Source organism: Eleginops maclovinus, chromosome 6 (genome assembly GCF_036324505.1).
Source record: "Eleginops maclovinus isolate JMC-PN-2008 ecotype Puerto Natales chromosome 6, JC_Emac_rtc_rv5, whole genome shotgun sequence".
NCBI lineage: Eukaryota > Metazoa > Chordata > Actinopteri > Perciformes > Eleginopidae > Eleginops > Eleginops maclovinus.
In genome coordinates, this window is record NC_086354.1 from 12,592,627 (window position 1) to 12,619,866 (window position 27,240).

The 27,240-nt window shown below is 38.7% G+C and overlaps 4 protein-coding genes across 6 annotated transcripts in view; 2 read left to right on the forward strand and 2 right to left on the reverse strand.

Moving 5' to 3' along the window:
- Positions 1-3,901, forward strand: part of LOC134865537 (myomegalin-like) — a 41,510-nt gene extending 37,609 nt beyond the window's left edge. For both annotated transcript variants that reach the window (XM_063885117.1, XM_063885116.1), the window contains one exon: positions 913-3,901. In XM_063885117.1, the coding sequence (XP_063741187.1) occupies positions 913-1,043 (131 nt within the window). In that variant the 3' untranslated portion in view covers positions 1,044-3,901. The remainder of the gene's footprint in view (positions 1-912) is intronic.
- Positions 3,902-4,200: 299 nt separating this feature from the next.
- On the reverse strand, positions 4,201-11,886 carry prkab2 (protein kinase, AMP-activated, beta 2 non-catalytic subunit). The gene is made up of 8 exons (XM_063885124.1): positions 11,772-11,886; positions 10,450-10,632; positions 10,182-10,333; positions 9,983-10,076; positions 7,047-7,161; positions 6,791-6,924; positions 6,614-6,682; positions 4,201-5,939 (listed from the first exon to the last, which is right to left on the reverse strand). The coding sequence occupies exons 2-8, from the start codon at positions 10,606-10,608 to the stop codon at positions 5,862-5,864; spliced, it is 801 nt and encodes a 266-aa protein (XP_063741194.1). The 5' UTR covers positions 10,609-10,632; positions 11,772-11,886; the 3' UTR covers positions 4,201-5,861.
- A 179-nt stretch (positions 11,887-12,065) lies between these two features.
- On the reverse strand, positions 12,066-17,849 carry LOC134865538 (mitochondrial adenyl nucleotide antiporter SLC25A24-like). Its single transcript, XM_063885118.1, has 10 exons — positions 17,255-17,849; positions 16,639-16,765; positions 16,410-16,497; positions 16,157-16,268; positions 15,074-15,232; positions 14,829-14,981; positions 14,602-14,709; positions 14,309-14,476; positions 13,977-14,127; positions 12,066-13,451 (listed from the first exon to the last, which is right to left on the reverse strand). The coding sequence occupies exons 1-10, from the start codon at positions 17,432-17,434 to the stop codon at positions 13,270-13,272; spliced, it is 1,428 nt and encodes a 475-aa protein (XP_063741188.1). The 5' UTR covers positions 17,435-17,849; the 3' UTR covers positions 12,066-13,269.
- Positions 17,850-19,134: 1,285 nt separating this feature from the next.
- Positions 19,135-27,176, forward strand: LOC134865540 (EEIG family member 2-like). 2 transcript variants are annotated; one of them, XM_063885121.1, is made up of 11 exons: positions 19,135-19,383; positions 21,310-21,430; positions 21,662-21,691; positions 22,158-22,274; positions 22,793-22,839; positions 24,412-24,515; positions 24,850-24,945; positions 25,054-25,246; positions 25,417-25,553; positions 26,075-26,138; positions 26,342-27,176. In XM_063885121.1, exons 1-11 carry the CDS (start codon positions 19,238-19,240, stop codon positions 26,382-26,384), a joined length of 1,098 nt encoding a protein of 365 aa, XP_063741191.1. In that variant the 5' UTR covers positions 19,135-19,237; the 3' UTR covers positions 26,385-27,176. The 2 variants fall into 2 exon arrangements, with proteins under 2 accessions (XP_063741191.1, XP_063741192.1); XM_063885122.1 differs by having other exon boundaries at positions 24,850-24,924.
- The last annotated feature ends 64 nt before the right edge of the window (positions 27,177-27,240 follow it).

Here is a 27,240-nt window from a genome sequence, read left to right on the forward strand (position 1 = left end):
AAACTACAGGTCCTAAAGTCTGTGGTCTGGGGCAGCTTTTACCTTTGTGTGGTTTTGTTTTCTCTCACATTGCTGAAATCACTGCTTCGCCATCTCATCATCACAGCCAACTGCATCCTGTGTGACTCACTGTTTATGACATTTCATCACATTTCAGCTTTAATAATGTGTCTATCAGTGATAAATAAGACATAGGAGGTTGTCCTGAGTATGAAACACATGGCTCCACACAGGGCTTTACTTTACCCCGGTGTGTATTCACCTGGCATGTTGATCCTAAAATCCCACCACAACTACTCAGCTGTTGTAATAGCTGTATTTTGCATTAAAAAGCCCTGAGTTGTTCCCACAACACTGACACCAAATTGCAGACACACCCCCTTCACTCAGATGCCACTGCACTAAAGTGTTGTTTGCTTCCACATGCCCCTGTATTAAAGTTGAGTCTATTCATAGCTTCTGACCCCACATTTATCACTCAAATAGCTGCATGCTGCATAGTTTCCATCCTGTGTGTATGCTGTCACAGCCTTGCTATAGGATGAACGCACAATAACATGTATGTGACCGCTTCAAAAACAAAGATTCAATGCTACCCTTGAATATGATCATGTCACATGAACACCAAAACAGCACAGAGCAAACAGACTGTGTGTTAGATAGTTATGCTGGCTGTTTCCCCCTGTTTAGAATCTTTGTGCTAATCTAACTGTCCCCTGGCTCTAGCTTCATATTGTTATACGATCATGAGAGCGTTTTTTTCTCATACAAATCTTGGCAAATAAGCAAATTGTTGTATGAGCCAAACTAGTTCTTTAGCATTTCACCCTGCACACAGTTGTTCCTTTATAAGGAGTGTTGAATAATAACCTGCATCCTGATTTGCTTCTCTCTCTCTGTCCATGAACCCAGATGAGGACCCAGGAGGGACTGCCAGAGAGCGGACTGCTAATCGCAGTTTCTTGAAGATCAGCGGTGCTTCCGGAGCTGCAGTCAATCAACGTCCAGCAGCAAGGAAGCGCAGCAGCCAATGCCTGCTTTAAACTTTTAAAGAACCAGCCTCAACGCTACCACCTCTTACCTCTAACCTCTTATAGCCAAGACATAACACCCCCCAGCCTCTTTACAGCTCCCTGACACCAGCCTTTTTGTCCCAACAAGCCTCCGTCCCGCCATGAGAGTGCTTCCGACCCTCCCTCCTCCAGGCAATACATGCGCAGTATAATCTGCACCTTGAGCCTTACCAAACTCCCTTCAACCCCCTCGCCAATTTTCTGACTCCCCCCTTCCCCTCCTGCCACATGTGTTATTGTCTTTGAGTGATACAGTTGGCAGTTTGCCTCGTCGTGTGTGTGACAGAAGAAGGTGTTTGAAATGTGCCTCTGGTGGTTTAGTGACGTGTGTCCTTCTGACGGAGCTGGTTGAAGATGCTCCTAGAAACTGATCTCAGACCAGGTGTTTGTTCTTAAACAGATTTTTGGTTAATGGGTTGTATTACAGAAACTTTATAGAAAATTAAACCTGATTTAGGCCTTTTAAAATGTGTTGAAATTAACCATAGACTTGAGAGAACATAACTTAGGAATTAAAACCATAAATTTCCATAGTACACCCTCAGATATGTATCTAAGAGCATCCTCTTTTGAGAGCCAGGCAGCCTGTGGACGGAAAAGATGTTCATGAATGTTTGATCGTGGCTTGAGAGAGGAATTCTGCGCACATGTACATACACATTTATATCTGTATGTGTGATCTAAAACGGCTCACTCAAAGACAACACTTCCTTAACTTCGACTGCCACAGAAATGCAAGTGTACTTCTCGTGGCGCTTTTAAGAACAAGGACTTTTTTTTGCAAATGCAACGCAAAGAACAATGACATCCACGATGTATCACTACACACAGTGGAGGAATGTAGAGGAGGTAGACGATCCTTGCGAAAAAGTTGTGTACTAGTACTGGTATTTGTGGAAGCTTCTGAGTGCTTTGTCAGCCATCAGCCAAGGGTTATGAATAGCAGAACGAAAGCCAGATAAAGGTTCCATTTGAGTCGCAAGCTATTTTAGGGTCTTAATGGTACTTTTTTGGCATGTACCTACATTTGAAAAACTGAACATGGGAGTCAAAAACATGGGAGTAAACTATCTGGTTGGTAGTGATTTCCTAAGTAAAAAAACAGAGGTTAAAGTGCTGAAATGGAACTTGGCTAAACACGCGTATTCAAGCTCCTCAGTAGGAGTTCTCATACGAGCATGTGCAATAATGATGTTTCATGAATGATCATGCTGAACCGAGTTACTATTTTATTTTTTGCTTGACACTGGATTATTAGTCAAACTCTATATAACGTTAGGACACAGTTAGTGTTACGATTGTACTATTTACCAGAGTGTTGATGCATGACAGAGATTGTTCACACCTAAGCTGTGGGACAGGGGATTGCCAATACTTGCCAAAGTTTAAACTTCGAACTTACTTTGACTTGCCTCATCCATGCGAATGACAAACCCAGGTCTTATCAGACCGCAGGGATACCGAGGTGTCTTTTTTTCAGAGGGCCTTCAGAACCACAGAGACGGTAACCGTTAGACACATTGCTCAGTACATTTCGAATTCTGTTACGGAAATTAGCTCCTTTTTTGGACCAAAACTCAACAGAGTGGATTTTTCCCACATGGCCATATGCTATTGTCTTTATGTTATTCTCTTGGTTCAGGCCGTCTCAGCATTCCCATGGCAATGGCAATATAGGTTATCAAGTTCTTATAGAAGATGCAAACTTTGGCAGGCTACTGGTAGGACCATTGTTCTTTTAATTCACTCACTTATAACAGTTCAAATTAAGTTTGATGTGTTCTTGCTGTACATTTGCCATTTTGTGCTGTATATAACCTGCTGGTTCTATTCAAACGTGTGTGTGTGTGTGTGTGTGTGTGTGTGTGTGTGTGTGTGTGTGTGTGTGTGTGTGTGTGTGTGTGTGTGTGTGTGTGTGTGTGTGTGTGTGTGCGTGTGTGCGTGCGTGCGTGCGTGCGTGCGTGCGTGCGTGCGTGCGTGCGTGAAAAAACATCCAACATTTGCTTTTTGCAAAGTTGATTTTCTGGGTAGCTGTGCAATAGCTTTATATTATTTTGATGTTAAACATCATGGTATTACGAGTATGTTTGCTGCGGTTGTTAATATGCAGTGTGTGATAGAGGATTGTGTCAATTTGTATCAATTAGTTACATGGGCTGTGTCTGACTCGAAACCACACACTATGCCTTCATGATATCGAAGTCACTGATCACAATGTCATCACCTATAACAAAGCTCTGATAATGTTGCTTCGCTTGCCTTTATATTTAGCCTGAGAGCTCAATCTGCTCTCAGCGGTCGAAATGGCCTTGAACTAGTGCTCGTCTACCTGGGATCTGCCAAATTAGGTTTTGTTTGCGCTCGAGTCTTAGGAAAAAGACTGAAGTTGCCAAGTATTTTAATAGAGATAACAAGTTTGATATTTCCTTTTTGAAATTAGACAGTTAAAGGGAAAGGTTTTGAAGAATTGTGTACTGTAAAAAGAAAAAGCCAATGAAAGACTGTGAAATGTTGGATCCACAAAGCACCTTGTTATAGCGTAAACAAAGCCTTTTTTTGCTATTTGGTATTAAGAAGGGAATTGAACAGCAGTTTGACACAATGCTTTGTTGGTTCTGCGTTGCGTGTGTATATAGTGCTATTTGATTGGTGCAATTTTTATGTGGTTGGAAAGCAGCTTTTTCTGAGTTTGCACATAATGAACTAGGAAGCCGATACAGGACTCGTATAGATCCTGTCTCTGATGACAGTTAACAGTGTGCTGTGTTGGAAAAAGTATTAGCAATGACAGATTTGGGGAAGGAATAAATAAAACATTTTAAAAAGTTTGTGTGGTTTACTTTTGGTTGTTCTTTTTTGTTTTATATTAAATTGCCATTAGCTTCTGCCTTGTAAATGTTTGTACCTTTATTAGTTAAAGAGTATGTAAGCAGAAAGACAATAATACACAGAGACCGTAAGTATCTTAATTTTAAGGTTATAGTCAATTCAGTTTCTCTTTAAATTGAAAATTGTTTCTCCAGAACCCAAAGCTGACAAGCATCAGGTCAAAAACATTCATTTTAAAGTAACCACATTCATTCACCCCGAATACTGGCTTCGTACACCAAAAGAAGAAAAAGGGCCATTAGACAGAAACTAGGACCAGCGTGTCCTTTCTTTATTGGCAAACAAGTAAAACCTTGTACAGCGAACACTTTGACCCCTTGTCATCACACTTGCAAAGCATTTCAAAACATTCATGAAACGGTTGTAAAATTCAAGTTTTGGTTTAAACTCCCTCATCGTATCTGTAAGTCTTAAAAACTCTTTGGACAAAACTTCATAGATAGGCTGAACATTCACAAAATACTTTCAGAGCGTCTCGTTGAACACCAACAGGATTATGAAAGCCCCTTTTGTTAGCCTGTATAGTGTAACAACTGTTGGTCGATACTGTTCTGTAAGTGCAGACAATTCATCATAGCCACCATACCTCAAAATACAGAGTATCTTAAATGGTTATCTGTTAAAGAACACACACACAAGCTCACTTTGTATAACTTTGAATGCATGGCAACTATCCAACCTCATAACCCTGCAAATACATCTGAAAACGGTCTGACTGCCTCTGAATGTGTTGTATCCACAAAAGTTACTGACATTCGATGCATGCAAAGCAGTGAGTTCAAACAGTTAGGTGTACACGGCTCTGCGTTTAACTACACATGTAACAGACAAATACAATCATCAGTGATGAACAGAATTCAATACAGATCCACACACATATAAAGCACTGTACTTCCACAATATCTAAAGAAGAAAAAGCACATATTGGGTTGTACAATCCAGAGAGGCTACATTACAGTAAAGATTTGTCTGATAGTAGTTAAAAGCGTATATCAAGACTCCTGCTCTCAGGATGGTTAAGTGCTCGCAACATAACGTCAAGATAAAGGCAACAGCAGAACCTAACCTTTGACCTCCACTCCCCATTAGGACAGTGGGCCGTTGAAACAAACAAGTACTGCATCTTTAGCGACCGTTACATTAACAAAACTGGAATCTTCCCCTTGTTTGTAGTTTAATTGACGTTGTAATTTCACTGGATGATGATTTAATGCTGATAAAGTCAATATAATGTAGCACATGTGACTATAACTGACAAACCAAGATGTTGTTTACTGCTTCCTCCTCATCCTGGTCAGGTTTATCATGTAAGAGGTACGTTACGCAGCACGTTATTGCACTTTAACTAATCTAAAGTCTGCTTCAGCATCTAGACACTGACCTATTCTCTACTGCATGAACATTTCATAAACGCTGTCCAGTCAGTAGCTCAACACTATATATCAGTTCAAGGAGGATATGACGACACAACACTTTTAAATCAAACTGTTGCTCCACATCAAACACATCAAAAGTTATAATCACCAGTAAAGAAAGTGATGCTTCACAGATCTCGCTCCTCCTTGATTCACACACGAACATGCATATATTCACTATGTGCAGCAAACACTCAAATACACACAGTGATTTAGTCAGTCTCTGATCTGCCTGTAGACGTTGCAGGTAAAAGCCAGTGTATGTTGCCACCTCTCTCTGCAGCCCTACACACTTAGCTACTTGTGTTCAGAACCCTATGCAGACAGAAGTTCAGTCTTTTAAACACCAAGAACCAGCTGCTGGCCTTTTGCTCACCTGTAAACCTGTTTCAGTGCAAGGTTTGGCTAAATGTGATGAAACAGGGAAGAAACAGCAGAATAAAGACATGCTGCTGTCTAAAAGCACTGGGGAGCAATCACATTTTTAGATAGGCTTGTAAAGCAGAGAGGTGACGTATTTCTTCTTGTATCTGTGAGTTGCACTCAGCACCATTACTCCATCCTGCAGACAGAAACACAGAAATACCTGCGGTGAAATAAACATCAGATGCACTCTGGAAAGTATGAAGGCTTTTCATTGATTCATGTAGTAAAAAGGGAACTTAAATAAAAATGTGTATCAATAGCAGTTTTCATTTCATTAGATTTTTCATTTCCATCTTTATTTAGAAAATATATTTTTAAAAAAAATGTTGAACAGAATACCGTGTTTATTTTATTTTGTTTAAATTGTCAAACATTATTTATATATTTAACAAAAATAATGTCCTAAAATGAGCAGGAGGAAGCACATTCTTATTAATTCCCACCCCTTACTTTGCTGCTGATAGTCCTTTAAAACATTTCTGACGTTATAAATGCCTTCTTTATATATTATATATATTTTAAAAAATATATATATATATTACATTTATACATACATTTATAATTATTAGTTTTATTTCAGCTCTGACCAAGTTGTTGTGAGCTGAGGGGGATAAAACCCTCTTAAGACCTATTTTAGCGAATCACAGCTTGTTAATCCTAACTTTTTTTTTTTTTATCAGAATCAAAAATGTAAATAACTAAGAAACTGACTTAATTAGAAAATTAGAAAATGCTCTTGGGGAAAATGTGTATTGGTCCCAGTAACATCTGGAAAATTATGAGCAGTAAGGCTGTTTGTGGGGAACCTACCTTAATGGAGAGAGCGTAGAGATGGTTAAGCATGACGTGGTTGGGTTCAGGCAGCAGGGCAGGGTCACACTGCAGAGACAGAGTCAGATAAAATAAGGGTGAGGGTTAGAACAACAACAAGGCAAATCACACGAGGTGTAAGGACACTACAGTGGTATCGATAAATGGGGCACTAACGGATATATTGGTGTCCTTGTTAAGGATGACTTGGAGGAGGTGAGGAGGGAGTATAGGGGGGGCTTTGAAATGCTCCTCCGGTCTGAAGACGTACTGCTCCTGGCCGTAAGGACCTGGAGGGGAGCTGGAGAGATCTGCAACAAACACAGTTATCATTACACTGCTGACAGGGTATCAGGGCCTGGTTAAACTTTCCATCTTTTCATTTTTTATCAGATTTAACTGTACTGCAAGTACATCGTGGACATAAGCAGACCTGATGTGTCGGAGCACTCCAGAGAGTCGACATGCAGCGCGTCAAACACCTCAAAGTCAGACTTCTTCACCTGAATCAGGTTGTTGATGGTGCCGAGCTGACTGGTTACAACCGTCTGCGAAAGAGACATGTTTCAAGAGGGTAATGATCAAGAACTTTAATAAATATTATTTAATTTATCATAAAACTAAAACAACTGTAAAGGCCTTTAAGCAACTGTTGTATGGTTGTTCTGCGGATTACAAAAAACCCAGTCTAATATTGCTACTTTTAAATAAATGATTTAACAGAACTATTTCAAAACCAGCAGTAAATGTAGGGAGAAATACACAAGGGTGAGGCTCACAGCTTGCCCTTTAGGCCTCCCTCTAAAGCCACACCCCTAAATCCCTTCTCAAAATGATCAATATTAAATCACTTAGAAAACTGACAGTAAGGAACTTTAGAGCACCCTGGTTAGATGATGAATTAAGAGATCTAATGAAACAAAGAGATGATGCCAAAATTGTAGCTTTCTCATCAAGTTATGAGTCAGATGGGCAAATTTATAGAAGGTTAAGAAATTATGTTACAGCATTAAATAAAAAGAAAAAACAATTGTATTACGGAAATAAAATTAAAGACATTAAGGATGATAAGAAACAGCTGTGGAGTTTAGTAAATGGCATGATGGGCCGTAAGCCAAAATCCACCTCAACATATCTTGAGGTAGAAGGGAAATTCTTGACTAAACCAGTACAAATTGCTAATTATTTGAATGATTATTTTCTTGATAAAGTGAATGATCTCAGGAGAAATATGAAGCAACCTATAAATAGGAACTCCACTTCTCTAATAAATGATTTAATTATGGAAAATAAGAATTGTAAATTTAAAATAGAGAAAGTGACAATTGCAGATGTTGAATGTCAACTAGGTAAATGTAATGATAAACCGCCAGGTGTGGATAATTTAGATGGTACATTTCTTAGATATGTTGCTAATTTGGTTGCAGAGCCTATCTGCTATATCATCAATTTGAGTATTGAACAAGGCATTTGCCCACAGGCATGGAAAATAGCAAAAATTATTCCACTTGCAAAAAATCCAGCTGGACCATTTTCTGGTACAAATAGCCGCCCAATAAGTTTGTTACCAGCACTAGGAAAGATAATGGAGAGAATAATTTTTAACCAAATACAAAAATACTTTGAAGGTAACAATCTTAACAGTGATTATCAACATGCTTACCGGCCGGGCCATTCAACATGTACTGCTTTAACACAAATGACCGATGACTGGAAGGTGGAAGTAGATGATAGGAAGTTAGTGGGTGCAGTACTACTTGATTTTAGTTCTGCCTTTGATGTCATTGATCATCCATTGTTGTTGCACAAGCTAAAACAATATGGTTTTAATCTGAATGCGCTGAGGTGGGTAGAAAGTTACTTGACCAATCGATGTCAAACTGTTTTTTTTAATGGAAGTTTGTCAAAGATTAAGTCAGTCACTTGTGGAGTTCCTCAGGGTAGTTGTTTGGGGCCACTTTTATTTTCTATTTTTACAAATGATCTACCATTAGTGCTACAAGAATCCAAAATTGTAATGTATGCAGATGACTCGACAATATATGGAGCAGCATCATCTACAAGTGAGCTGAGTCACTGTATGAACAAGGATCTAGAACAGATCTCAGAGTGGGTCATAAATAATAAGTTAGTACTTAATGCTGGAAAAACTAAATCTTTAATAATAGGATCAAATCATCAGTTAAAAGGTGAACCTAAATTGCTATTACATTTAAACCATATTGAAATTGAACAGGTCAAGGAAACGAAATTGTTAGGTATAACTCTGGATCAAAAATTATCTTGGTCTAAACAAATTGATAATGTTGTATGTAAGATGGGAAGGGGTGTGTCACTTGTTAAAAGAATTGCAAAATATTTGCCAAAAGATGTCAGTAGACAAGTTCTAGATGCTTTGGTTCTGTCACAGCTTGATTACTGTTTTGTTATTTGGTCTAGTGCTGCAGAAAAGGATCTAGACAAACTACAAGTGGCTCAAAATAAGGCAGCAGGATGTGCACTGCAGTGCTCCTACAGAACCAGAGTGACTGAAATGTTGGAGACCCTTAAATGGTTCAGTGTCAGACAGAGGTCCACTTATACTTTGTTAAATTTTGTTAGGAATATTACAGTGACACACTTACCACATATATTATCACAAAGGTTTATATCGCAGTACACTCAACATAACTATCAAACAAGACATGCAATAGAAAGAAGATTCGTATTACCCACATCTAAATCAAATATCAGACAGAAAACAGTCATGTACAGAGCCATGGTCAGCTGGAACTCGTTACCAGTCCACATAATTCAGGAAAATTCTCAAGTACATTTCAAAAGGTTGCTAAAACATTATATGAGCATTACACAGTAAAATGTAACTGTGCCTGTGGTTTGGCCTTGTGATGATGGCTAAAATGTGATGACCATTTTTGTTTCACTTCATATACCATTGTTCATATGATGAAATGAGTTGTTCTATTTTGCTTTTAGTTTTGTTTAATGTTTGTTCTGTGTGTGTGTGTGTGAGGACCCCAGGAAGAATAGCCAACGCTTATGCTAGTGCTAATGGGGATCCTAATAAAGAATAAGAATAAGAATAAATCAAACCCTAAAGATTGCTATTGTTAGAAAACATAGCTCTGAAGCCTCGGCTTGTGGATGATTCTGGAAACACATCATAAAGGTATGCATGTGGGCCTGCGACAGCCAAAGATACCAGGTTAATTTCTGGGTTTAATAAGAGCAAAGGATTTATTGCTTTGTGTTGGTATATAAAGATTATTTAAAACAACATTTTTCGAAAATATATTTCCCACCTTAGCTTTAAGGAAACAACTTTTAATGATATGACAATACAATACAATAATAATTACTCTGATGTACCTCTGAGGGATCATGAACCCACTGCCCATCTACGAAAAACTTGTACTGGTGCTCTCCTTCAGGCAGGTCCAGGATAGCTACAAAGTCATTATGGCTTTGGAAAAAAGAAAGTGTTTTAGTTCAGTTGTGGTAGTTCCTCTGACCAAAGAATTCACTCACAATTATAGTAGGCTGCAGCCCACAAGAAAAACATGTTTACCTCTTGTTTAGCGGTATCTTTGTGCTCCAGTTATTAAAGGAACCTGCTATGTAGACCTCCTTTCCCCCTCCAGCCCAGCGGATGACTGTGGGTCGAGCCTGACGACCCGTTTTCACCTGGTCAGTGGGATCGGTTTCTTTCTCTCCCAATGGCTACAAAACATTGATTGATGTGTCAATTGGAATCTTTCAAATGGCACAGAAAACTGAAAGGTATTCCTAGAGAAATGTATCTGTATTTATTTTTCTTTCGCTTTGTACAGCAGTACCTTGGACTCTGGCCCGTGGGTGTTGAAGATGTTGGGGTCATCTGTGCTGTCCACCATCTTGCTGCTGTGCTCTTGGTCTTTGGGACTGCCACTGCTGTCGGAGCGGTGGGCCTTGGCTCCATGACGATCTCCAGTCACCCGGTCACTAGTGTTTCCCATGATGACTCACTATTTATGGTGCTCCTGGAAAGAAAACAGAGCCTATTGTTTTTTTGGGCACAGTCCTAATTTATTGTTATCTAGCCATTCAGAAACTAAATTAATCAGTAATGCATACAATAGCTGGTATTAATGTCCTGTTCCTTTATAAGGTCTGTAAATGCAATAGAGAGCAGCCACAATGTGAACTGACTCATAAGTGAATATTAATAATTCATAGGGCTAAGGAACCATTATAGCAACAAAATATATAATGGTTCTTCCTTTTGATGCACTTACTTGTGTAATGTTAGACCAAAGCCATCAGTGAAATGTGCTCCACCTTTACTAGTTGTCAAATTAAAATAATACTAACGTGTTAAAAGTATCAGTTAAAATATGGGTCTTTCTGAAAGGGACCATTCTGTCAAACAACTACCTTTATTTTACTTTAAATTATGATGTTAATACAGGTGTTTCCAAACTACGGCCCGGGGGCCCTTGGTCCATTTTCAATTGGCCCTCAGCTTGTATAATGTAAAAAAAAGTATAATGGAATAAGGCCCACACATGAAACTTGCACTTGACTTATAATGTTCTTCTTAAATAAATGTAAAATATATGTGTTGGAAAGCCCAACTTGTCGATACATTTAGTCAATTCAAACTGATAACCCATTCTAACAAATGTCTTAGTTGATCAAAAGAAAAGCCCAATATCTTATTTGCATAACAAGCTTGAAATATAAGCTTGAAAGGCTAAAAGGCTTATCGTAAAGTTGGACAGCCTCATACATGAGTGCGTAACTGTGCCACTGACTGTGAACCTAAACCTGCCACAACGCATTAGACTACATACAATCAGATATACAGTAACAGCACTGCCTACCTAGCTACTTAGGAAGCAACAAGTTCTAACTTCTGAATAAAAAATATATACATGTTTGCCCTGAATCAAAGCAGTAAGTCCTCATTGCATGCTAGCTGTAACCTACCAACGTGTCCCGTGCCCACCTCTGACCACTTCGGCAGGAGAATATTTTTAGTTTACAGATAGCTAGCTGCTAGCTGTCACTTTATAATAATTAGCTTAGATCGCCGTATATCTTACGTACAACGTCGGTGTCGACTATGAAAATGCAACAAAACTTCACCACGTAGTTATGATGGAGCGAATAAACTTACCAGGGCCAGTTGAGGTTTATTTTTAGTTTGTTTTCAGCGCAGGGCCAATCTCTTTACAACAACTGCAGCTCAGTGGAGCACCAGCTACGGTGTGCAGCAAGGGACAAATGTATGCTGCGTTCATGGAGATAAGAGCACTCGGAAAAAATAGTTTTCCACTAGCAACACAGTAATTAGTGTGTACACCGTCGATATACTGTCCCTACCACCGTTACAGTGTTTATCTATTCTATTCAAAGGTACTTCACACTGTTTAACAGCAATATTAGTTAGCCTAAATTATTAACAACAGGAAGGGTTCTGAAAAACTAGTAGTTTATTATTGTAAGCAATGTGTCTATGCGTTTTGTATTTATTATCCACCAGGTGGCGCTGATAACACCCACCCCGAAGAGCTCACCATTGATTTCAAGCAACACAATGTTGCATAATGAAACAGCGTGTGTGTGTGTGAGTGTGAGTGTGAGTGTGAGTGTGAGTGTGAGTGTGAGTGTGAGTGTGTGTGTGTGTGTGTGTGTGTGTGTGTGTGTGTGTGTGTGTGTGTGTGTGTGTGTGTGTGTGTTGAAATGAAATGAAAAGTGACACAGGACAAAATATACTCCTTGCAAGTATTTCAATCACAACGACCAGTTATTACCATTAGAAGTGTTACCATGCATTGCTGTAGTACCTATCATAGCAGTGAAAAAATGCAGTGTCTATATGTACGTATATATCGTAAACACATATATTAATGCCAGAGAGTTCACATTGTGTGGATGTAAGGTGCATTTAAATTATTTCTCAAATCACACAGATTGAGTTATTTTAACAAACATGCATTTGTCTCATGCTCACAGTGTTCCAGTGTTAAAACGTTATTGACTTTTCAGGGCCAGTTATTTTTAGGTGACAGCAGCTGACTGGAGGCACTCTAGAGGCAGTTGTTTACAACTTATAGAAGTTTTAAATGACCTCTAAAGAATGTGGACTTAAACATTTACTTTTTCACTTTACCATTATAAAAGACAATTAAGTCTACCGTTAAGCCTCGCTGAATAAGCTCCAGCTTTCTCTGAAGAAAATATTAATTTTGTTACCAAAAAGCACCACATTGTGTCCCATTGAGATTCCATTTTGATTTGAGTTTTTAAAGAGTAAACAGTACAATGAGGTTACTAACTGAAGATGCGTTGTTTTTCAAATATGATGTATCTATCAATTACAGTACAGTTTTTTATATGTGAAATATTATTTTGGAGAGTGTACATATTTAGGGGGTGCATTATGTGTAACAGTTGATACAAATTAAAACATGCTCAGCACAAACGATAAATGCTGTAGCTTCTGACCGACCACCATTACTCCGATACATACAGTTTTCCATCTGCTGAACTCCTGTTCCAGCTGGCGAAAGTCATGCTCCGTATGTCTGATGTCTGTCTGTATTTTTGGAGTTATTTCAGTCATTTTCAAGTCCAATAATTAGTTAATGTTCTTTTTTCATTTGCTTCCAGGGTCATTTGGATATTCCTAAGCCAGTCTTCATGTATTCGTAAACAACATAGCTGATGCTGACAGCAGGAATGACTTTCATGAAGTTTGGAAGGATGCCTCGGTAGAGTCCAAAAAAGCCATCTTTGGCTACGATCTTCTTCATCAGATTGCTCATGGAGGGCTGGTCTGATGTATCCAGAGACGCTGCAGAGAAAAAAGTAAGTTACGGAGGCAGTGCTGCATGTTAAAAGGCAGCCCACTTATGTGATCTATAACTTAAGAGTATGTGGACAGAAAATATCAGGGGCCTTCACAGAATTTGGTCACCACATTAACAACTCAACCATAATGAAAAGTATAATCCCCTGAGTAATTATGTAAGGCTGAAAAAATAAATGGAAATAAATTCAAATTGCAATAAAGACAAATGCAATATTTAAATTTCATGTGGCACAATAGTTGTTAATGGCAAAATATGTGTGATAATGCCATTCTGAACTAAGTATCGTTGTACTGTGAAGAAATCCGGCCTACAAATCATATTCTACAGACTCAAAACAGAATATCTCTATTGCAAAAATGATCATTCGCTCCTATAAATGTGGACCATATCACAATTGCAAAATCATTTTTAAAAATCACAATTACACATGATTCAAATCCATTTAGACTAAATTATGTGCTATATCAATTTGGTCACCACGATTATGAACTTTCCGATGAGTTTACCTTGTGCCTGCATGCGTGTGCGCACAAGTGCGAGTGGATAGCTGGCCAGCTGTCCGCAGGTGCTAGAGACGGTTCCACAGGCCACCAGCACCAGAACTCCAGGGTTAGCTGAGTCTTTGGCGTGGTGCGTCAACCACGTGTTCTTTAGAGTCTGAAACACGGGAAAGAGATGAATTGAAATCCATCAACATAGGACCTAAAAATGACTTTCTGTGATTTAATGCAGCTCTATAATATAAGATGAACTGGTGCATATAATTAAATTAATTAAAGAAAGTGCACTCTGTTAAGAAATATCATAAAGGGGCAAATAAATCACAAAGCCTGCATACCTCATAGACAGCGAGGTCTATCCCGGCGTAGGGAATTATGCCTACTAAGTTTGGGATGTAGCCCTTGTAGAAAGCCATGATTCCCTCATTCCTCAGGATCTTCTTGGCACAATCAAACATTCCTGAATATTGGCCAGTTTTCCTCAGGGTCAGTCTAGTTTTCAATACCTTAGACAGAGAGATCAGAACAGAATAAATACTGTGGAAGAAATTGGTTTGGATTTGTGTGGAATTTTTAAGTTTTGGTGAAATGCTGACTTTATCTTGCTTTACTGATGCAACAGCTGTCTTACCTCCATGGGGTAGATTGATGTCTGTGCCGTGGCTCCAGCCAGAGAGCCAGCTACAAACCTCTTGTGTGTCTCAATCTTCTGGCCCTCTGATGACAACAACTTCTTATACTACAGAACACAAATGGCAAAAAAAATGGATCTTTATAAAAATGTGTGATGTTATAAAACTGGGATGAAAACCATCGAATTATATAAATGGCAAATTGAATTTGCATTTAAGAGCTTACTTGTTCATATGCCATGAATTTGATAGCTGTCTCTGGTGCGATCTTTAAAACGTTGATCCCATTTCCCCTCCACAGTGAGGACAGACCTCCCTCTTTGATCATCCGATTGAAGCCCCCAACCAGGCTTATCGGGTTAGTCTTAGAAGAATGAACCTGCAGAATAAATATATAAGGTTACATATGTATCTTAATTTATCCTTCTAAGGGAAATATACATTTGTCCATCTTTTTTTCATGTATTTCACCTGCATGAAGACTTTCATTCTGTCCAAAGGAGCAGTACCAGTGCGAGAGATGGCCCCTGCCACAGCACCTGCAGCAAGCTGCTTCCACCATCGACCTGAGCTCTTCTCCTCCTCTGTGAACTCATCCGGGATGGCAAGACTGTCCCCTATGTCCAGCACCTATTTAAACACATCTGCTGAAATCACTTTGGTTTGTCAGTTTATGGCAATGATAAATAGAGTAAAAAGTGTCTTATATTATTATTTTGGCCTTGAGGTTGTATCTCTTTCATGAAGGGCGAATGTCACATAAGCTTATGTGGTTGGGTTGTCAACGTTACGGAAAAAACGCATACAAGCACTTCTCCTTTTGAGGTCTATTGTCTCACTGATGCAGCAATAGTATTTATACACTTGCCAAATACCCTTTACACTGTAGGAGGAAACATTCACAGAACTTGAATGTTAGGTTTCGACATGGAATTTAACACACTAAAAGCATTAAACACTTATATCCGTTGACTTTTGGTTGAACTTGTTAAGGTCAAACTAGGGGAGGGAAAATACTGCAGAGGTTGAAACTATTTCAACAACAAACAATGCATTGAGCTCCTTATCCATCAGCTTGAACTGCTTGTGGAATCATAATCACTAAGCTGACTGTGCTCTCGTGTTGCAGGCTGTTTCAGATAAACATATCCCATGTTTTAGCAAAAGCATGAATGGTTTCTGCTAGTGACAAATACAGTGGCACTTGAATGCAGTCCTATAGGGAAACACAAGAGCATGCACAGCTATTTACGTATGTGTCTTCCAGTCACTACTATGGCATGTGTATGGTATGAACAATTTTCGACTGGTGTTGTTTTTAACAAAGGACCAAAATATCTCAACAATGACATCCTTATTTGCACTACGAAGATGTGGAGGAGCCAGCCGAGGCAAACTGTGTGTGCTGCTGTGACCTAATTTTGTTGGAAACTCTAATCTTTCAAGCTGCAGAGAAAAAGTGCTATGCAGAAATAGCCCATAACATTTTGTAAAGAAGGACTCGAAGTCAAGTGATTAATTCCACTGCACAGAATGTGTGTATTTGCCCCATACCGAGGAGTGTTTCCAGTAGCGTATGATCTCCTCCAGGTTGTGAGCGGGGCATAACAAGAAGTGCCCTCTCCACTCGTTCCAGTCCACCATCATCGTCCCATCAACATCCATACTAGGGAAACACACAGAAAGCTTTTAACCTATCATCTATGATTATAACTGACAAAATAAAGCTGTCAGATTACACACAGGCAACATCTTGGCAACATCCTAAATAAAAATATGTTAGAGTGGATTGAAGTGAAGGGCTAACCTCTGTAGTATTTTCAGTGCATTCTCTCTGCTGATATCCAGGCCCAGCTCTGCAAGGGACTGCTGGATCTCTGAGGCATCGATGCGCCCTGGCACGACATAAAGACTCAATTAAAACAAGCTGAAGTATAAACAGAGAATGTGTGGTATTGTAAACCTTCACTGGCATGTGTGCTGACACCATGTGTGAGAACTCGTGCCAAGTATTTTTACATTGAGGAAGGTCCTACCATCGTTGTTTCTGTCCAGGCTCTTGAATGTCAGCCGCAGCTTCTTCTCGTGCTCTTTCAGATAGTTGCTGAACTCGTTGAAGTCAAGACTGCCATCTTTGTTCTGATCCCCAGACGACACAATTTTCTGCAGAGAGGAGATCAAATCTTTGAGCAGTTCTATGGCCCCCCTCCAAAAGAGAAGTTATGATAATACAATTTCTGATATTGTTGCAGCAAAGACTGTGTTGAATCTTGAATGAAAAATAACAGACATTGTTTTTTTATAATATAATAAAATAAAACTAACTCAGTCATTGACTCCATTTCTGGTACAAAAACAAACACCAGTAATGATTGTTTATGTTGTTTTGTGGGCTATGACTTTAAACTGAATGAAAAATGTTGAAATCTTGACCTACTGACCCCAGCTTAGCCCCCCCAGTTAACCTGATGAAACCCGCCACTCATACAATCGAATGGTTCATTTCCCTCTTCCAGTTGCATAAGAGCGAGTCATGCACACACACACACACACACAGACAGACATGTAAACTACTAATGAATTCTATGCAAAACAAGCAGGCCAAGCCCTGAAACTCTTTCCTACACACAGGACCCAAACAAGTAACCCTACCTGTGCGGCTCCCTGGCGGAATATGCCCATTGCCTTGAGGCCCGCTCGTAATTCAGCGACGTCCACCCTTCCATCTTTATTGGTATCAAGCTTCTCGAATAAGTCCTGGCATGACCTCTTGCTGTCGGCATCCCAGCAGCGCGCATTTGATAGTAAAACCGTCCGTAACGTTGGATACATTGCAGAGCTAACGAGGGAGCAGCAGTCAAGACGATTTGCCCGTTCTGCAGTCAGGATATGGTTATAAATCCATATTGAAAATCATCAATAAACCCTACAGAAATCCAGGTGTGAGCTCGGCGTTTGCACTGAAAAAAAGAGGTTTGCAGGCACAATGTTGTACTGTCCGGTGCAGAGGTGTTACTTTGTAACGTATCAGGAGAACTGCAGTAATCGTGGGCGGAGCAATAAAGGATAGCCACAGCAGGAAATGTTCTACGGAAAAGCAGGAAAGATGGAAAGCAGTAATGTGACGAAATAAACCCCGCATTACTCGGGTAATCCGCTTAATGTTTCTAATGGTGAACATTCCCATCTGTTTTTACTCCTGCTTTATCTGATATTCAATGTTGCGGAAATGTTATCTCTCCATCTAGCAGGACGTGTCAGTAGAGATAACACACAGCGATATTTCCTATAGCGCAGTGTCGCTGGGAGCCACAAGAGGGCGCTGTTGTTCACACAGAAGCAGATGCTCTCAGAGAGTCATTCAAAGCCCGTGTGTGTGTATCATCACTGGGTCCCTAAATATTTGAATAGGTTTTACTGACTGTCAGAAAGTAGAGAATAAATATAATGCTTAACCTAACATGGAAAATAAACTGAATAACACTATTAGTATGCAACCTAAATTACTTATGCAGATGTAGATTAATGTAATGAAGTATAGCGACATGCAAAGACCCCACTTGTGTAAAGTCCAAGTACCCAAAATGTGTACTTAAGTTTAATATTAAATTAATAACATGCCACCTCTCTACACTTTATGTACATGTAACCGATGTATTCATTTATCCTGTTTATATTTAACCGATAATCCACTTTTATTCATATTTTCTTTGTAAATACTTGTTACTGTATATTTATTTTGGGGAGCTTTTATTTCGATAAGTATGCTTTTATTTTGTGACATCGTTAGTTCCGGTAGATTTGCGCTACTTTCCTCAGTCGGCTTCAGGCTCCGCTGAGGGGAGGTGTGCATGTTGAAACTCTGTCGAGTGAAGTTGCTGTTTTGATGTTATTGTGTTTCACACAGTTTGAAGAAAATAAATCTTGGTTGGCAAGGCAGAAGATCTCCTCATGTCATTCCACATCATCCACAACGCAGAGTTCTAACAAATTGACGTTTCAGACCAGACCGGCTACATACAGAATACCTATAGCTACTTCCATCACTGTTTTTACATTAATAAAGTGAAAAATAAGCATAAAGCTTTTGCTGAATATTCAATGGCATTTGGATGATGGATTATTAGCTTCCTTTCAATTACAGATAACAAACATAGAATGGTTCAAATGTCTTTTGACGGATAGTATTTTAGTAGTGTTATTCCAGAGTGGCCATGTGCTTATTTTGCATTTCTTTCATGATTTCTTCTTATTGTCACATGCCTGCATAATATTACATTATCGCTTTTGTTTATTTTAACCACTTCTCTTAAACACTTTAGTGGTCACGGTAAAAGGGTCACTTTAGGGCATTAAATATGAATGAGTTTCAGTAGTGAAGTACAGGCTACAACTATTCAAAACGTGACCTGGGTATTTCTCCTTCCTTCATGCCTGCATTGTCCAATGAAACGGTGGAATTTCCCTCACGTCACGTATTATATTTTTCAGTGGGTGGAGGAGAGGATTTGAACTTTGAGTCGTGTCTGCAGACTGCCGCAACAAGCAGCAGCTGAGAGCAGCGACGGAGCAGCAGTACAAGTGTTCAGTTGTCTGTGAAAATTTACCACGACTGTCAGGACTGTCACTGATATCATGTCGTTCATTCTTATGAAGAAAAAGAAATTTAAATTTAAAGTAGACTTCGACTTGGAGGAATTGTCGTCGGTTCCCTTCGTAAACGGAGTTTTATTCTGTAAAGTGAGACTGGTAGATGGAGGCTTTGCTGAAGTGTCGTCTCGGTAAGAATGTTTTTTCTATTTATAGCCACGGTTCACTGGTTGTTCCAACATGCTAAAATTAAATTTAAGTTGAGCTTGTTTTTGGCCATTTTTAAGACCGTGTTCAAGTTTCTATGGACACTTTTGAAACATGTATTGTCACATTGTTTGCTCCTTTGTTGGCAACAGCATTCCCTGACTTTTAACGACCAACCTTAACTTAGTTATGTTGTTAAAGTTTACTAACAGTAGCCAGGTTAACGCTCGCTAACTTCAAAAGGTGACAATGTGCTGAGTGTTTTAGGAGATATAAATCCCTGCAACCAGGAATGTGAGATTTACACAACATTAATAGAGCCAGCTCGCTAATTTGTTTAACATAATGTAGAATTATGTTGCAATGGAAGGAACTTAAAGTGTGTTCCGTTAACCTATGTACAATGTTGATCAAAGTAGTTGCTAAGCAACACGTTGGCTTTCTGTGAGTGCGACTGCAGTAGCAGTCTTACTAGTGCTGGAAGAAGTACTCAAATCCTTTACTTTTAAAATACACAAATACTATTTTCCTTAAAAACACATGCAAGTAAAATTCCTGATTTCTAAAATGTTACTTAAGTAAAAGTACAAAAGTATTAGCATCAATGAACCGTTTTAGAATAACTTAAAGAACATAAGTATCAGCTAAATGTACTTTAAGAATCAAAGTAAAAGTACTCACTATGCCTAATATCTATTTTTACATTATTATAATATTATGGCTATTGTATTATCCTGTTTTTCTACATTTAAGAGCCTTTTAGTAATGTAGTTTGTCAGTGTTGACCAAATACGGTGTAGATAGTACTACAGTACTGAATATACCATATCATGTGTTTTAAATGTTCGAAGTATCTGGTAACTGTCAGTGTCAAATAAATGTAGTGGATTAGAAGTTTAAAGTAGCATGAATGGAAATACTCAAGTAAGGTAGCCTACAAAAAGGAAGAAAAAAAAAAGTACTTTAGTACAATATTCAAGTAAACGTAGTTACTTTCCACCTCTGCTTAATGATAATAACATTATATTTAGGATTGTGTCAGAGTCTTTATAGTTTGTTATTTTTATCAGGCTCATTTTCTCTTTTAGTCGGTTTTACATGAAGGTTATCTAATATTACTTTTATTTATGGCAGTTATAACCAAAGCGTTTTCTTCCACTGAAAGAATCGCACAAGTTTTGGGGCTGGTGATTATAAGTGCTTGTAATGTTACTGTAGCATTTAAATGAGTCACTGGGGAAAGAAAGACACAGGCATAGCATATGTCTAACCCTCATTGCTTTGCCATAGTAACTGTCTGTTTCCAAACACTGTGTCTCCGTTTTACCCTGCTCCAACCACAACTGCTTTCTCTGTTTTGAATACAAGCATATTGTCAATCTTGTGTCTAGGGGTGAACGGAAGTCCTTTTTTCCCCTATATTTCCTATTTATTATTTTTCTTTTAGAAGTCTTTACATTATGCATGTATTATTTGAAGTGATATTTAAAGTAGTATTCACAATTTGCATTTGCCCCAAAAGGCTGTTTTATTCTAGTCAAGTGCAGTGAGTATTGGACTAAAGTCTTGCATATTTACGTCCTGACCAGTTGGACTTAGCTATGTTTTCAAGTGAATTCATCATCTAATAGGTTTTGAGGGGATAGCTCAAGGTGTAAAAACAGACCATAAGCAAATTTCACAGAGTAAATGACTAAATATGATTTGCTTTGTTTTCCTATATATATTCCTTAAAATTAAATATGATCTTCATCTTTGTTGATGGTCTGCGTCATACAATTTGAGGGTAAAATATCATACATGTGAAAGAGTTTAGATATATATTTGCTGCTTTGGTAATCATTAGCCTATGCCTTTTGTGTTTTTGATTCTGTTTGAAGAAGTGTTTCTAAATGTGTTATCTCCCACAGGGAGCAAGTCCAAGCCAACTGTGTACGCTGGAGGAAGAGATTTTCCTTCGTGTGTAAGATGAGTGCCAATGCTGGGACAGGTGTACTCGACCCCTGTTTGTGTCGGGTGTCTGTGCGCAAGGTACAGGACATTTTCTCTGCCGCCAACTCTATTTTGTTGACATTACAAAAATGCATAGTGGCAATTTTCCAAAACAGAGTCCACATAGTTAACTGGGCCGCGAATGTTGCCTAAATGAGAACAGGAACACTGTTAATTTATAAACTATGTGCTTGGTGCAGACAGTGGCCATTCTGCAAGGACTCATACATTGTGTCAGTAGAATGTAACTTTCCCTTTCTGTCATTTTAGGAATTGAAGGGTGGAAAAACCTTTGCAAAGGTAAGACTTCTATTCTTAAGTCTGTAGAACATTTGTTGTAAACATAGCAGCTTACGTGCCTGATATCCATTAAACAGTCTTATCATAAAATGTATTTGATAAAAGTCGGCCTCTAAGTGTGAAGGTGACCTTAAGTGAGGTGAGTCCATTCACAAAGAATCCTTTTATTTCTAGCTTCCGGCCTTGGTTACTGATTGAAACATTTCTAAATCAAAACATAGGCTCTGTTAACCAATAACTTAAATGATGAGTCAAAGAGAATAAATCTGCTTCCTCAGGAATTGAAAGTGTCATGTGGTGTGTTTCTAAAAACCTATGCTGGGTTGGATTCTTTTAAACAAATACTACTGTATATTTTATAACCCTGAATTATTATAGGATGATGCTTTATGTACAAATACTTTATGAGTGCTGGCACTTTAACAGAGTTCTGTTCTAACTGTTTGGTCTCTATACCCCTGTGCAGCTGGGCTTTGCTGACTTGAACCTGTCTGAGTTTGCTGGGTCTGGCAGCACCACACGACGGTGTCTCCTAGAGGGATATGACACCAAGAACACCAGACAGGACAACTCAATTCTAAAGGTGTAGTAATGTTTAACGCAAAGCTCCACAATCCTCCTTTGGTTATTGTTTGAATTGAACTAGAAACTAGAAGTCTCTCCCAGTCAGGCAATGTTCTGCTAAAATCCAATAATCTATGCTTACATGTCTGTACAATTATAATGGATTTTAGAACAAGTATAGCCCAAAACCTGTTCTTGCTAAACTTTGGCATTCTAAATCAAGTCACCAGTTCCTAAGTTCGTCAGCAGAAGTTGACAAAACGTTGGATTTATGTCATGAATGGAAAAGTGGCATGACCCAACAGTTGATGCCACACATGTCTGAGCGTGTGATCTATAAACTGCCTGAGCCATGGGAATGCTTTTTAAATATTCTTCCTGAGGCAAATTCTCCAATAGACTAACATTTCACAACATTTTATTCCAAACAAAACCTGTTAAAGCACTCTGCGTCGCAGCTTTTTTCCCATCTTACATACACAGATGCTTGTCAGCCTAAAACCAACATAACCATAACTGTATTTTCTCTCTTTACAGGTTGTCATCACCACACAACTTATGTCAGGAGACCCCTGTTTTAAAACGTAAGAGCTCATTTTGACCTTATTCATCAGTTTAGTGTCATTACTCATAACACTTGAGACGTGTCTGTTATGTTGAGTGTATTTGTGGTTTCAAAGGAATTATGCCCCACACAGGAAATTGTTGTCGTCACATCCTCACAATGTGACCAAACACTGATGTCTTCTATCACACAGGTTTCAAATATTTTAATGTTATGAAGTATTATACTGAGTTGTCAGGGTTATCAGATGCTTATCTGAGAGCTAATAAACCCTCACTCAGATATTAATCTGCCTAAACCTGATAGTGGACAACAGCTGATGTGTGATCAGCTCAGCCCAGATGGCTTTGTAGAGCTGTTTGTCAAGAACATGAAGTAACAACACACTCCTGCCAAAGCCTGTGCCATGTGCAAACAGTTCACTTTCTATAACCAGTCTTTCCCTGTAACTACTTCCTTTCAGTGTAATAGTACACACACTACGGCCTAGGAGATGTCTAAAGTGTAAACTTAATAGCAGGGCTAGTCATTCTGCCCATGGGGTGTCATCATGTGTGTGAAGAAACAAAGGAGATGACGCATTTGTTTTTCTTTATTTGCTGACTGTCCGCCCTCATTCCTTTATTTGGCATAGCATCTCAGAAGCACATAAGAAGGGTTTCCTGTGATAAGGTCCGGTATATGCTTAAAAAGTAATCGTATTTCTGTCCACAATACCACGTATGAAACGATATTGACACATCAAGTATAATGTATTTATATCGTCACTAGCAGCTGAATTTGCAACATGAACAATATTAGGACTAGAGACAAGGAAACAAACATATAACAAAATAACTCATACACTGAAAAAACTGAAACCTTGACTTTAATTCAATGTATTATGTCAACAAATTTCACATAACTTAGGTTAGTTGAAAGAAATAATATTAACTCGAACCTAATTAAACGTCATAATATTGCTTTCAACTTAGTACAGTTATTTGCATTGTATATCGTTTCAGTTTTTTCAATGTAGAGTTATAGCCACTTATAACATGATGTGATGCATTTAACCAACTGCACTTGAGCTACAATACAAATTCTACTTTTAAAGTCATGTTTGATGCCTACAGACAAAAACAACCCAGTGTTCTATTTACTTTAGTTCTAAGATCATTGTATTTTGCTGTGGAGCAGAGGAACTAGCAGACTTTGATAGTGCATTAAGATTGTATGCTAACTACCCATCAGTATAGGTACAGAATGCCACTGGTACAGGTTAAGAAAACTTAATGTGCATCCAAAAACGTCTAAATGAAGGTTTCTACAGAAACCAGTAAGACAACGTATTTTAAGTTAAACACAAGTGATTTAGCTAACGCTAGCAGATTTTGAAGGAGACAATCAAAGAAGAAAAAGCACTGAGTATTCTGCCAATAGGAGTCAAAGAAGTCCATCACTGTCGGCTCTTCATGTGGGCTTTAATCAATGTATGGTCCAATTTCTGTCTAACATAAGGAAGGAGTAGTTTCTTTCTAACAACAATGAGCAATGTTCCTAACACCACCCTGCTTCTCAGTAACATCACTCTCTCTCATGTTCCCTTTAGTCCCCCATCTACTGCCATGACTCTGGGAAACCCACAGGCTGAAGCCGATTGTCTCCTTGAGGACAGGAAGGGAGGGGACATGCACATATCCCATTTACTACTTGGTATGTACATACACACTCTAAAGAGTTTTCTGCCAGGTAATCAGTTTAGTTTCTATGTTCTTGACAGAAGCACACTAGCAGCTATTGTTGTCAACATTTTTGAAATGATCCTTTAAAGAACCATTGTCAACAGTTACAATTTAAAATGTATCATTAATGTTTTTTTTCACAAGCCTATGAATAATAAGCATGATGATTTACCAAAGATGTTTGGTTTTTTGTTTACCTCAAATAAGAAATATTTCTGCTGAATATAATATAATACGATTTTAGTTGTGGGAACTTTTTGATTTTGAAATGTCAACACTGACTTTTTGTGTCTTTTATCATTTAGATACTACAGGGAAGTCAGTTTCTGTCCCAGAGGAGCTGGTAGCGTACGGCCACTCAAGAACACCCAGCTATGCAAGTGAGAAGTCAAAAATCTCAGGTACCAATCCAGGGACACCTAATTATTCCCTGAAGCACCTTTTTAACCACACCAGATACACAAATCATTTGCAGGATCTTAACATTTTCACTTTCTCATCACGTTTAGGTTACAGTTCAAATCACTCCAGTTTAACAGATCTGTGCCATCGGAGGAGCGCGTCAGGGGGTTCTGCCTCCACAGGCATCGGCAGCATCCTGGAACCCAGTGACCAGCTGGGGGAGAGCAGGACGACTCCCCCCACCTCTGCAACCTGTCAACATGCACCTGAACACCCCTCTACTCCAGCTAAAGTTCCAAGGTAAGGTTTTTACCCCTTTAATTTAAAATAAGTTTTAGACTGGTTTTGATCCTTCTACATTGGTCATTATAGACAAACCTGGGTAACGGTTTTAATCAACCACTAAATATATTGTATCTCTTCCCTATGAAGTACATTTGTTTTATATTCCATTTCTGTTTCTACATTAGACATCCAGTCAAGCAGAACTCAATGGAGAATCAGCTGAAGAGAGTTGATGCAACCAGGGTGGATGCTGATGACATCATAGAGAAAATCCTGCAGAGCCAGGATTTCAGCAACGGTTTCTTGGACTCCAGTGCAGAGGGTGTGTACACCTAATCTGTGATTTAGTGGACTTATGTAGGTGTACTTGGAAAGTTGCCTATCATCCTGCTAATGGGATCAAGTTACTTTGGGGTGTTGCAATGATACAACGCAACGTCTTTAAGTACTTCCTTCAATGCCTGAAAAATGATTACTCCAACGGGACCATACCATAGTTACCTTCCATTCGAAATATTAGAGTTTATTTGATAAAGTGGTAAGATTGAATATCATTTCTATGTATACCACAAGGGCAGTTTAAACTCACTGATAGCCAAGCACACACTGTCTGCAGTGCTACATACCCCTGTCCTTACGTCATTGAGACTGATGTTGCATACATTTTTAATATGAAACTGTATCTTTTGATTGTGTTTGTTATCTATCATCATCATCATCATCATCATCATCATCATCATCATCATTTCCCTGAATATTCTTTGAAAGGTCTAATAAGACTAGCTACTACATCCCCCTAATGTGTATGTCTATGTGTGTGTTTGTATCTATTTATTTCTGCAGAGGAGGGGCTTAGCTTGTTTGTTGGTCCTGGTGGGAGTACAGCCTTGGGAAGCCAGCACATGAGGTGGGTGTTATGTAATTGTGGATTGTTGGTGCTACACATTTACTATTCGTCTACATTCATTGCAAATGTGCTGAATGGGGATCCTCATAAGAAATATATTCATCATGTGTGAAGGGACTTTCAATTTCACATCATAATGTTAGTTCTACATATAAAAACACCATCATATGCTGTCATGTAACACATTGCACATTCTCTTCCAGGGTTGCAGCTGGAGCCTATGAGCAGGTGGTGATCAAGCGCTAGGCTTTAGGAAGCATGTGACTGTCAAAGGGTGCCATGTTTCACTGAAGCGGGAGGACACAAGACTGGAGAGTTGTAGAGGTGCCATCAGAACTTGATCCCGCCTCACTCCAGGGGATTTAATTTCTTAAAGGCAGTTCTCTGCATCTGACCTACAGTGTTTGTTGACCAGGAGAGCTCCCTAGTGTTCAAGAAGTGAAGGTGAAGGACACATTAGTTTTGAATATCTTGGAACTGGGGTAACTGATGTACTGACATTTATATTGGTGTTCTTTTATGAAAGCTGTATGACTAGGTTTAAGTACTGTCATTCAACAAATATTGTTCACCCCTCTTTGTGAGATTTGAGCTGTAATGGGGTGTCTCTGCTATTTAAAAAAAAAAAGCTTTTATTATGGCAGATTTTTATTTATCTGTTTGTATTGTATGTGGCTGGAGGGGGAACTTTTGTTCCCATAAGTCTAAAGTAGTAACATCTGACCTTGTCACATTTAAAGTGGTGTAAGGATGACTGCTATTTAAATACCATGATTTTTATTTTAATGGTATTATTTCTATTTTGTGTGAGCATGTGCCTTTGTCTGTTGTCTCTAAAGTAATGAATTTATTTTTTATCAAAGATTTTGTAAAAGTGTATTTGCTGCCATTTCAGAAGTTATATCTAAACTATGTAGAAGACTACATTATGAAAGTAGGATGTGTAAAGCCCACAATGTTTTTAAAGATATCAATAGGTTGTTTTTAAAATTGTATAATGTTTTATTTCAGGCCAAATAAATCATTTCGAAAAATGTGCTCTTTTGGTTTGTTGTCTTTTTGCGGTAATGACATAACACAACTAAAAGACAGAGTATTTAAA

What these genes read in the sequence shown, in the direction of transcription:
- prkab2 (XM_063885124.1), bottom strand. Translation starts at nt 10,608, where the DNA reads ATGGGAAACACTAGTGACCGGGTGACTGGAGATCGTCATGGAGCCAAG. An exon ending in GGGTTCATGATCCCTCAGAG is followed by an intron (nt 7,162 to 9,982) that starts GTACATCAGAGT and finishes TCTCTTTCGCAG; the next exon opens with ACGGTTGTAACCAGTCAGCT. An exon ending in TCTACGCTCTCTCCATTAAG is followed by an intron (nt 5,940 to 6,613) that starts GTAGGTTCCCCA and finishes TTCTGTCTGCAG; the next exon opens with GATGGAGTAATGGTGCTGAG.
- LOC134865538 (XM_063885118.1), bottom strand. Translation starts at nt 17,434, where the DNA reads ATGTATCCAACGTTACGGACGGTTTTACTATCAAATGCGCGCTGCTGG. An exon ending in GAATGAAAGTCTTCATGCAG is followed by an intron (nt 14,982 to 15,073) that starts GTGAAATACATG and finishes TTTATTCTGCAG; the next exon opens with GTTCATTCTTCTAAGACTAA. An exon ending in CACACGCATGCAGGCACAAG is followed by an intron (nt 13,452 to 13,976) that starts GTAAACTCATCG and finishes TTTTCTCTGCAG; the next exon opens with CGTCTCTGGATACATCAGAC.
- LOC134865540 (XM_063885121.1), top strand. Translation starts at nt 19,238, where the DNA reads ATGTCGTTCATTCTTATGAAGAAAAAGAAATTTAAATTTAAAGTAGAC. An exon ending in TTTGCTGAAGTGTCGTCTCG is followed by an intron (nt 19,384 to 21,309) that starts GTAAGAATGTTT and finishes TATCTCCCACAG; the next exon opens with GGAGCAAGTCCAAGCCAACT. An exon ending in GTGGAAAAACCTTTGCAAAG is followed by an intron (nt 21,692 to 22,157) that starts GTAAGACTTCTA and finishes ACCCCTGTGCAG; the next exon opens with CTGGGCTTTGCTGACTTGAA.